At 37.2% G+C, this 12,343-nt stretch overlaps 1 protein-coding gene across 5 annotated transcripts in view; it reads left to right on the forward strand.

Moving 5' to 3' along the window:
- LOC115214228 (EF-hand calcium-binding domain-containing protein 4A) overlaps positions 1-12,343 on the forward strand; it is a 168,207-nt gene that overhangs the window by 139,063 nt on the left and 16,801 nt on the right. For 3 of the 5 annotated variants that reach the window (XM_036504578.1, XM_029783347.2, XM_029783348.2), the window contains 5 exons: positions 1,364-1,441; positions 4,142-4,225; positions 8,914-8,959; positions 10,624-10,741; positions 11,520-11,601. In XM_036504578.1, the coding sequence (XP_036360471.1) occupies positions 1,364-1,441; positions 4,142-4,225; positions 8,914-8,959; positions 10,624-10,741; positions 11,520-11,601 (408 nt within the window). The remainder of the gene's footprint in view (positions 1-1,363; positions 1,442-4,141; positions 4,226-8,913; positions 8,960-10,623; positions 10,742-11,519; positions 11,602-12,343) is intronic. The other 2 variants (XM_029783349.2, XM_029783350.2) reach the window with 2 other exon arrangements.

A 12,343-nucleotide genomic window follows, 5' to 3' on the forward strand; every position in this document is an offset into this window, starting at 1 on the left:
GAATTTGAACTCAGAAATTTTTTGGGAGGGGAACAGTCGATTAGAACAACCCCAGTATGCAACTGCTACTTAATTTATCAACCCCAAAAGGATGAAAGGCAAAGTTGACCATGGCAGAATTTGAACTCAGAAATTTTGGGGGAGGGGAACAGTCGATTAGAACGACCCCAGTATGCAACTGGTACTTAATTTATCAACCCCAAAAGGATGAAAGGCAAAGTTGACCTTGGCAGAATTTGAACTCAGAACATAAAGACAGACAAAATACTGCTAAGCATTTTACCCGGCGTGCTAACGTTTCCGCCAGCTCGCTGCCTTAATGTTTGGATTCTTGATCTCCATCTGCGAATGAGGAAGAGAGAGAAAGTGATGTTGTTGCTGTAACCGAGGACAATTAACACTTTTTCTTTCTGTCTCTTTTTTACTCGTTTCAGTCATTTGACTGTGGCCACGCTGGAGCATCGCCTTTTAGTCGAGCAAATTGACCCCAGGACTTATTCTTTGGAAGCCTAGTACTTATTCTATTGGTCTCTTTGGCCAAACCACGAAGTTACAGGGATGTAAACACACCAGCATCGGTTGTCAAGCGATGTTGTGGGGACAAACACAGACACACAAACATATACACACACACACACATATATATATATATACACACACACACACACATACATATGATGGGCTTCTTTCAGTTTCTGTCTACCAAATCCACTTACAAGTCTTTGATCAACCCAAGGCTATAGTAGAAGACACTTGCCCAAGGTGCCATGCAGTGGAACTGAACCCAGAACCATGGTAAGCAAGCTACTTACCACACAGCCACTCCTGTGCCTACTGTATAGATAGCTGTAAAAAAATCCTGATTGTCTGAATCTCAACTAATACAGATAATACCTGTATAGTAGACTATAGGAGTGGGTGTGTGGTAAGTAGCTTGCTTATCAACCACATGGTTCTGGGTTCAGTCCGACTGCGTGACACCTTGGGCAAGTGTCTTCTACTATAGCCTCGGGCCGACCAAAGCCTTGTGAATGGATTTGGTAGACAGAAACTGAAAGAAGCCTGTCGTATATATATATATATATATATATGTATATGTTTGTGTGTCTGTGTTTCCCCCCCTCCCCCCAATATCGTTTGACAACCAATGCTGGTGTGTTTACGTCCCCGTAACTTAGCGGTTCAGTAAAAGAGACTGATAGAATAAGTACTAGGCTTACAAATAATAAGTCCTAGGGTCGATTTGCTCGACTAAAGGCAGTAATCCAGCATGGCCGCAGTCAAATGACCGAAACAAGTAAAAGAGTAAAAGAGTACTATAATACTTGTGCAGAGTAATCATTTCATCATATTAAATTTTCAGGAAGAAAAATTTTGCTCAGTCAGAAAAGGATCGCATAAATAGTTCACAAAACTGTGATGTACGACCAAAAACTCCAATGTGAGTACTTTATTATTTCACTTCATATCTTGAATTAGTTTATGAAATTTGTTGAAAATGCAATATAGTTTATGGACTATAGGTTTGTGAAAAACTTTTTACATAGTAAAAGATCTAAGTATGGACTGTATCTTCTTTATTTAACCAGTAATTAGTCTGATCAAGGAAAATTAATAATCAAGCAGAATGTTATGTTAACATCGAAGACCGAAGGTTTTTTGTAGCAGGGTCCAACCATTTGAATTATTGTACTAAGGCTTGAATAATTAATAATTTTACTTCTATGAATGGAGAAACAATGATGTGTTGCTGTTTGGAAAATTCAGAAATGTATCAGCATACATGAAATATGTGAAGTGAGATCTAAAACGTTGGGAAAAGTGCCCAGAAATAGTGAATTTTAGTAGATTTGATGTTGATATATTAACCCTTTAGCATTCAAGTTGCTTTGTCAAATGTGATCACCGTGATCACCGTGACCGACCAGGCCATCAGATGTTGCTACACATCACTGGTCACAATGCGCTTTGCATTGTTTTAGCCTTCAAATGACACCACCCCACTGGCTAAGCGAGCAGCCCAACAGAAGAAAGAGTAAGAGAAAGTTGTGGCGAAAGAGTACAGCAGGGACCCCCCCCCCCTGCTGGAGCCTTGTGGAGCTTTAGGTGTTTTCGCTCAATAAACACTCACAGCACCCAGCCTGGTAATCAAAACTGCGATCCTACAACCGTGAGTGCACTGCCCTAACCACTGGGCCATTGCGTCTCCACCTTTGTCCAATGTAATGCTTATTTATTCACAATGTTTTGAATTACTCATGCATTACCTTGTAGCTTTAAGATTTCAATGACATGATTGTTTATTTTCGGAATGATATTGTAGGATAGGTATGAGAGGGCAGGTATGATCAGTCTGAACATAAAACAGATAGATATTGAGCTGGATATGGCCAGTTTAAATACTAAGGGGTTAAGGAATATTAATTTAGTGTAAGCAAAGTAGAAAATATTTAATGCTTATAGGTACATACATATCTTGCCTATCATAACTAGAGCTGTGTTAGCTTTGTGTGCACACTAGGTAGACCAGTTTGAGCTAGAATTTAAGTTTGGTATCCTTTCCTATCAGTTAAAGTGGTTTAACCATTTTAAGGTGGTGAGCCGGCAGAAACGTTAGCACGCCAGGCGAAATGCTTAACAGTATTTTGTCTGCCGTTACGTTCTGAGTTCAAATTCCGCCAAGGTCGACTTTTGCCTTTCATCCTTTTGGGGTCGATAAATTAAGTACCAGTTACGCACTGGGGTCGATGTTATCAACTTAATCCATTTGTCTGTCCTTTTTTGACCCCTCTATGTTTAGCTGCTTGTGAGCAATAAAAAATAAGTGGTTTAACCATTTTGCATAATATTATTATGCAACCCACATACTTATCTTGCTTAAATAAGTCTGTCGCGTTGGCTTATTTGAGCAAATTGATGCTAGATTGTTTATTTAGTGAGATTAACAAAGTAAGTCTGAGTAAATTCCTAAAAGAGTGAAATATTACTTAATAACTTTATTAATACTAAACCTTCATGATACACCTTTTGTTTATTCACTAGAAACATGTTATAAACTTGGAAACGTTCACTCAACCTTTCAACAAAATAATATGAAGGCACAAATATTTAAAACAAAATCTAAAATCATGTGATAATCTAACCCTGACTCTAGGCCCCAACTGGATCTTCATTTGAAGCATTACTGTAAAGGATGAGGACACTATTCACCTTTGTGCTTTTCATAATGGGACACTGTATTCTTTGCAGTGAAAGAAGTAAGGGTTTTTAAGGGGTTAGCATGTGGCATAAAAATTTAGTTTTAAACAGCCACATACTCTTTTCTCTCTTACTCTCTCTTATTTGTTTCAGTCATTTGACTATGGCCATGCTGGAGTACTGCCTTTCGTTGAGCAAATCGACCCCAAGACTTATTCTTTGTAAGCCTAGTACTTATTCTATTGGTCTCTTTTGCCGAACCACTAAGTTACAGAGACATAAACACACCAGCATCGGTTGTCAGGCGATGTTGGGGTGGGGGGACAAACACTGACACACATATTTATACATATATACGGCGGGTTTCTTTCAGTTTCCATCTACCAAATCCATTCTCAAGGCTTTGGTCGGACCGAGGCGAAATTAGAAGACACTTGCCCAAGGTGCTACGCAGTAGGACTGAACCCGGAACCATGTGGTTGGTAAGCAAGCTACTTACCACACAGCCACTCCCGTGCATATATCTTTATATTATTTTAGTTATGTTTCCATCTTCATGATATCTTACTAGTGAATAAACGTGTGTATCATGAAGGCATGATTGTAAAAAATGTTATTAACAATGGTTGCAAGAAATTTAGATTAATTATGTCTGGATTGAAAGAAGTACTGAATCGACAGTTGCCAAAATCAGTGGTGTGCCTCTGTATGTGTGTGTGTCTGTGTAGGTGTGTGTGTGTGTCTGTCTGTCTGTGTTGGTGTGTGTGTATTTGAGTTTGTTAAAAATAATTTATCTTGAACATTCATACATGGAACCAAATATAAAAATATCATAAGCAAGAGATTATAAAAAATAAAGGAAGAATTAGGTTGGGTTTATATCAGTTCATCCCTGTTTGATTGTTCAAGTAAATGGCAAGAAATATTTCCTTTTCTACATTAGAGAACTTCAAGACCTAAATACACGTTCATCAAAAAGGAACCCAAATGCTTTATATTGTAATAATGAAAAGAGGATATCACAAAAGTATGTAAAGTATCTTTCCTGTAATGTCCATTGCTAAGGGAATTGGATTTCTTTTGAAGCATCACTTCGTTTTTTTATTTTTTCAGTTTTAATATTTGCACTTTTATTATTCAAATATGATGCTATGGCAGTGCATCGGCATGGCCACAGCTCTGAGCTGAAACTAGAGAGAAAAAAAACCTGAAAAACTTTATCTTTTTATATTATTGCGTGACTCTATTTCACCTTTTATCCTTCACTTTTTTCAATCATTGGACTGTGACCATGCTGGGGCACCCCCTTGAAAGATTTGAACAAATCAAACCTGGTTGTCAAGCAGGGCGGGGTGACAAATACGTGCACACAGCAGGTTTCCACACAGTTTCCAACTACCAAATCCAATCACAAGGCATAGACACTTGCTCACAATATTGCATGTAGGACTGAACTCCAAAGCATGAGGTTGCAAAGTGAGCTTCTGAACCACACAATCACGCCTATATATGTATCTATTGATTTTATTGTTGTGTTTTTTTATTACCTTATCCGAATATTTTGTGTTATTCTTCATGAATACTTTATTTTGATATATAACTTTTTCTAAACATATCCCCAAGCACAGCTGTAAGTTTTCTCTTGAAATATAATCAACAAACAATACTATATTTTTTTCATGTAACAGAATACAAATTATGCTTCCATTAAATTCTTTTATGATTAACATACAACTGAACAAAGAATAGTCTTCTGCATTTTTACTCAAAGTATGAATAGAAATACAGATCACACAAAAAAGAGAACCAGAAGAAATGTCCAGCTATTGCTGTTGGATTTCTTTAATGTATACAAAATGCTACTGAAGGCTTTATTCCAGTTAATTTGTCCTACATATGATCTTTGAATCTATATCACGGTTTAGTTTTAAAATATGAAAAAATATTTTTAAATATGTTTTTATAGGTGCAGATGTGGCTATGTTGTTAAGAAGCTTGCTTCCCAACCATATGGTTTCGGGTTCAGTCCCACTGCATGGCACTGTGGCTGACCAAAGCCTTGTGAGTGGATTTGGTAGATGGAAACTGAATTAAGGGGCTGGGAAGTAAGCTTCTTAACCATACAGCCATACTTATGCCTGGTCATATATAAACCAGTATACCGTAAATCCTCGAGTATAATCTGCATTTTCTCCCCAAAATTTAAAGGTCAAAATCCCTAGTGCGTACTATATACAAAGTTAAAAATGAAAATTATTTTCTAAGCAATGTTCGAGTCTCTATTTGCTGTCCGGCAATGTTTATTCAGACGCATTTTGTGATGTCGGGTGTGAAAATACCTTAAGCTAAGCCTGAAAGCAATGAAGTCATAAAAGAATCATCCATAACTTGCAATAAGCAACATTTATTAAACGTTATTACTGTTATTTCTTTTTATTTTCTGCAAACAAAATGCACAAAAAAGCTACACGTTTGCATTATGTTATATATACAATAATAATAAAGGACGTTACCTTTTAAATTTTTTACAAACCAAGGACGTTATATAGACCTCCTTGACTCAAGTTAGAGAAGGGGTGTGTATTATACACAAGGTTTAGTTTTTTCAGAGGTACAGCCCCCTAAAAATTCTCTGCGTATTATACTCAAGGACGGACTATACTTGAGGATTTACAGTATTAACTCCTTTATGTAGGTGTTACCATTGTGATTTAAATATATTTATATATATATATATGATAGTCATCAATGTAATTTTTTTTGCTTGCTTGTTCCAACAGGTTCTGAAAATATATTTTTTAAATAATTTCCACTAATAGGCACAGGCATGGCTGTGTGAGTAAGATGTTTGCTTCCCAACCACATAGTTCTGGGTTCCATCTCACTGTGTGACACTTCGAGCGAGTGTCTTCTACAACAGTCCCAAACCAACCCAAACCTTGTGAATAAATTTAGTAGGTAGAACCTGAATTAAACTTCTGAACCACACAGCCATGCCTGTGTCTAGCCATATATAAAGCTGTTTATTAACACCTTTGTATATCTGTTACTATTGTGACTTAGATATATTTATGTATATGACAGTTATCGATGTAAATTTTCTTGCATGCTTGTACCAATCTTTACTTATATAAGTATTTAATAATATATCTTTCATACATTTTATGTACAACACATCTTCCTTTCTTTGTTTTGTATCAATATCCCTTTAACTGGGTTTAATTTATGTCAAAACAGTATATTTATGATGTTAACCTCGTGTTAAACAAAACATTGCCCATGAGATCAGAAATTGTGTTTATTTGCAAAGCACAAAACTCTAATTACTTGTTCGTGATAGATTAAATTAGTCTGAAGAAGGAAAATTTGTCATATATAATATATCTGTAAATCCCTGTTGAGAGAAGCTAGTTGATGTTACAAAAGACCATCAATTGGCAATATCCGTCTTTTACCAGACAAGAAGAAAATAAAATCTCCAGTGTTTGAATGAGTAAAAGAAAACTCTGTGTATCTTTTTGATCTTATTTATTTATTTATGTATTTGTTTATTGTGCCATGAAGTCAAGTAATTAGATATTATTTTATATGACCAAGCAGTATCACCAGAGCTTCATAACAGATGCGTTTTTATTAATCTGTTTCTTCAATTCAAATTTTCATATGCTTAATTAATGTAAGAGTTCTAGAACTATTTATTTTATTTATTTATTCATTTATTTCAGTAAAACTTGACAAAATACATCATCATCATCATCATCGTCGTCATCATCATCATCATCATAACGATTGTCTTCCATGCTGACATGGGTTGGATGATTGAACAGGATTCAACAAGCCAGGAGACTGTGTCAAACATCATTAACAGCTTTGATATGGTTTCTATGGCTGTATATCCTTCCTAATATCAACCACTTTACAATGTGTACCGAAGTACTGAATATTACTACCTTAAAGCCGCTATTACCACCTTAAAATCTCTGAGAATAAAACACTATATTGTAGGCGAGCAAAAGAAAAATAAAGATTCAAAAAGATTCGATTAATTGCGTACAAGATCGTGTTTCAAGCTTAACCCTTTCATTACCAACCCGGCTGAAACGGGCTCTGGCTCTTTAGTATAAATGTCTTGTTTTCAAAAGTTCTTAATTAAAATCTTCCATCAAACCTTAGTCACAATTGATTTTCCTAACACTAGCTTAATGATAACGAAGAAATTTTTACTAAATTCTTTGTTATATTTAAAATTAATTGAAAGAGACACAGAGCATCTCAAAATAAATACAGTAATGAACGGGTTAAAGTAAAAATATTTTTACCTACTGCTCTCATCAACGACAGTATTCTATATTCCATAGCGTAACTTAATGAGTATCTCAAAATAAGCATGTGATCAGTGACATTTCATGGCCAATATCCATCCACACTCTTAAAAATATACTGCCAAGTAGAATTCACATCTTTCTTTTATACCCATGTGTAGCATGTTAAGATCTAGATCGCAGTAAATACAGTTTTGATCGTGGAGTAAATTTATTCAAATATCAATTATAATAAAAGGGTAAAATCAATAATAATTTTACCTGATGGTCAGTGTAGAAATAAAAATACTGTCGCTGATGAGAGAAGTAGGTAAAATATTTTTACTTTAAGCTTGAAACACGGTCTTGTACGTAGTTAGCCGGACCTTGTTGATACATTATTTTTCTTTTGCTCGCCTACAATATAGTGTGTTATTCTTGGAGATTTTATGGTGGTAATGGGGGCTTTAGCGTCTATTTCATGCAGTGTGTGGTGAGGCGTAAAGCCGATGCCTTGTTATAATTATGTATATAATTATAAAATATTTATATATATATATATATATATGCCACATGAAAAAACATTCGAGTGAGGTCGTTGCCAGTGCTGCTGGACTGGCTCCTGTGCAGGCGGTATGTAAAAGACACCATTTGAGTGTGGCTGTTGCCAGTACCGCCTGACTGGCCCTCATGCCGGTGGCACGTAAGACCACCCAATACATTCTTGGAGTGGTTGGTATTAGGAAGGGCATCCAGCTGTAGAAACTCTACCAGATCAGATTGGAGCCTGGTGCAGCCATCTGGTTCGCCAGTCCTCAGTCAAATCGTCCAACCCACGCTAGCATGGAAAGCAGACATTAAACGATTATGATGAATATATATATGTGTATCATCATCATCATCATCATCATCGTTTAACGTCCGTTTTCCGCGCTAGCACGGGTTGGATGGTTTGACCGGGGTCTGGGAAGCCAGAAGGCTGCACCAGGCTCCAGTCTGATCTGGCAGAGTTTCTACGGCTGGATGCCCTTCCTAACGCCAACCAATCCACGAGTGTAGTGGGTGCTTTTTACGTGCCACCTGCACAGGTGCCAGGGTGGGTCTGGCATCGGTCACGATCGGTTCGAGCTTTTAACGTATATATATATATATATATATATATGTGTGTGTATCATTATGATCCTCATCATTTAATAGGTGTTTTCCATGCTGGCATGGGTCAGATAGTTTGACATATGTACGTTATGAAAACATGCAATATGATCCCTTCATTCAACCTTCCGTCATTCATTCTTCCATCACTCACTCTTTTATTCACTATACTATTCTGCCAGTGTAATTGAAGAAAGCACCACTCCATATACCATTAACATTTTGCAACTTTAAAATAACCTGATTGATATTTTCTTTGTAGGAACTCCCTGGTGGTGTCTAATGGAGAGAGAGCTGGTGAGTCTGCTGTAAGTACCCTTATTTTCCTTTGTATGACACTGTGTAGGAGTGGCTATGTGGTAAGTAGCTTGCTTACGAACCACATGATTCCGGGTTCAGTCCTACTGCATGGCACCTTGGGCAAGTGTCTTCTACTATAGCCTCAGGCCAACAAAAGCCTTGTGAGTGGATTTGGTAGATGGAAACTGAAAGAAGCCCAACGTATATATGTATATATATATATGTGTGTGTGTGTATGTATATATATGTATGTATGTATGTATGTATGTGTTTGTACCCCAACATCGCTTGACAACCAATGCTGGTGAATTTACATCCTCGTAACTTAGCGGTTTGGCAAAGTAGACCAATAGAATAAGTACTTGGCTTACAAAGAATAAATTCTAGGGTCAATTTGCTCGACTAAAGGTGGTTCTCCAGCATGGCCACAGTCAAATGACTGAAACAAGTAAAAGAGTAAAAGAGAGTATTTCCCAACATTTTGTCAGTCAAACATATCATTTGATGTCAGATTAAACTAACCAGTACCCACTCCTTAAGTCTCCTGCAATTTCACTTCAGTTCTTGTGTCTTTCATCCTTTCTGTGTCAATAAAAGAAGAACCAGTCTACATTAGCAGACTTGCAGTGTCTTTATATCATTGGACAGGATGTTTTGTAGCCCTTGTTCTAAATAACGACTCTTTTATCTTTTTTATCTTCCACTTGTTTCAGTCATTAGACTGCGGCCATGCTGGGGCATCACTTTGAATTTTTGGTCGAATGGACCCCAGTGCTTATATTTCAAGCCTGGTACTTATTCTGTCGGAATCTTTTACCAAACCACTAAGTTTCGGGGATGACTGGTTGCCAAGTGGTGGTGGAGGGACAAACACAAACAGAAACACATACATACATTTCACACACACGCACACACACTTCACACACACGCACACACACACACACACACACACACATACACACTACAGGCTTCTTTCAGTTTCTTATTTCTTTATTGCCACAGGGGACTAAACATAGAGGGGACAAAGAAGGACAGACAAAGGGATTAAGTCGATTACATTGACTCCAGTGCATAACCAGTACTTAATTTATTGACCCCCGGGATTGATGAAAGGCAAAGTCGACCTCGGCAGAATTTGAACTCAGAACATAATGGCAGAGGAAATACCTATTTTTTTACTACCCATAAGATCCTAAACACAGAGAAGACAAACATGGACAGACAAATGGATTAAGTCGATTATATCGACCCCAGTGCGTAACTGGTACTTAATTTATCGACCCTGAAAGGATGAAAAGCAAAGTCGACCTCAGCGGAATTTGAACTCAGAACGTAACGGCAGATGAAATACTGCTAAGCATTTCAACCGGCGTGCTAATGTTTCTGCCAGCTCGTCGCCTTAGGCTTCTTTCAGTTTCTGTCTACCAAATCTTCTCACAAGGCTTTGGTCAGCCTACATTCTATAGTAGAAGATACTTGCCCAAGGTGTCATGCAGTGGAACTGAACCCAGAACCATGTGGTTGAGAAGCAAGCGTCTTACCACACAGCTACATCTTCTGAATAAGCTGTAATATAATAGTCAAAAGTTTAAAATGAAATCATTTTTGAGTAATATTTCAAATATTATTTTATTTTATTTTATTTTATTTTGTTCTTTCTCTCATTTATTAGAAAACACCAGAAAGAGTGTTCAAAATAGTTTTTGTAGGTGACTCAGGTGTTGGAAAAAGCAGTTTCATTCATCGATTTTGCCATGATGATTTTCAACCAACATTTGCTGCAACAATAGGTAAATTCTGTCTTTTTTTTGTTTTGTTTTCTATTTTAAATATTTATTCATAAACATGGAGGCACATGGCTTAGTGGTTAGGATGTTGGATTCATGATCGTAAAATTGTGGTTTCGATTCCTGGATCGGGCGATGCGTTGTGTTCTTGAGCAAAACACTTTATTTCACATTGCTCCAGTGCACCCAGCTGGCAAAAATGAGTAATTCTGCGACGGATTGGCATCCCATCCAGGTGGGGAATACACCATCATCATTATCATCATCATCATCATTTAACGTCTGTTGTCCGTGCTGGCATGGGTTGGATGGCTTGACCAAGGTTGGCAAGTTTTAAGTCTGCACCAGACTCCACTCTGATTTGGCATAGTCTCTACAGCTCAATGTCCTTCCTATTGCTAACCACTCTGAGAGTGTAATGGGTGCTTATATGTGCCACCAGCTTGGGTGCCATTTGCACGACACCAGCATCTGCCACGACTGTGATTTTACATGGCTTGATAGGCCTTCTTCTCAAGCATGACATAATACCAAAAGTCTTGCTCATTGCCTCCTTGAGGCCTAACACTTGAAAGGAGTTTTCCGTATGCCACTGGTATCAGCCACTTTGCCTCCATGGAAACTGGGAAACTGGTTCTTATGAGTCTCTATGACTCGGGAAGGAAATTTACTTTTTACTATTTATGAATACTGTAATAGAAAAATAAATTTCTAAACCAAAAAATGAATTCTTCAAGATTTAAATTTAAGCTAATAAACATTCATTCATTTGCACATCCAGGTGTTGATTTCCGAATAAAATCCATTGAGGTTGGTGGCCATTTGTTTGCTTTGCAACTGTGGGACACTGCAGGACAAGAGAGGTAAATCCATGTTTTATACAAACGTCATCTTATCATGCATAAAATCCCTTTAAGTAACAAGGAGATAAACAAACCAACACTAGTTGTGCAGAGATGGTGTCAACAAACATAAAAGACATGCATTCACATACACACATACATCCATACATACATAAATACATACATACATACATACATACATACATACATACATACATACATACATACATACATAGATATATACATATACATGCACATGCACACCCATCCATCCATGCATGCACACACACATACATACATACACATGCATACATACATAGCAGGCTTCCTCACATTATCCATCTATCAAATTCACTCACAAGGCATTAGTGGGCCCAGGGCTATAGTAGAAGATACTTGCTCAAGATACTGCACAGTGGAACTGACCTCAAAACCACATCGTTACACTGAGAACTTTTTATCTTCATGTCCATGTCTGTACCTGTATGATTTTGTTTACAGTATAGGTTATGGTAGATGAATGCCTTATATCACAAAACTAGTACGAATCATTTATAGTATGACTGGCTTACATATATCATTGTATGTGCGACACTGTTTTATGCCTGATTGAATAAGTGTAAAACAAATTGTTAAGACATTTGTGTTGCAGTCACGAAATGTCAAGCTTCATCTCACTGAGTGACAGCTTGGACAAATATCTTTTTTTCACAGTCAGAGGTCAACCTAAATACATTGAGTGGAACTAGGTTGACAGAGGCTA

This window comes from Octopus sinensis, linkage group LG7 (assembly GCF_006345805.1).
Source record: "Octopus sinensis linkage group LG7, ASM634580v1, whole genome shotgun sequence".
In the NCBI taxonomy this organism is placed as follows: domain Eukaryota; kingdom Metazoa; phylum Mollusca; class Cephalopoda; order Octopoda; family Octopodidae; genus Octopus; species Octopus sinensis.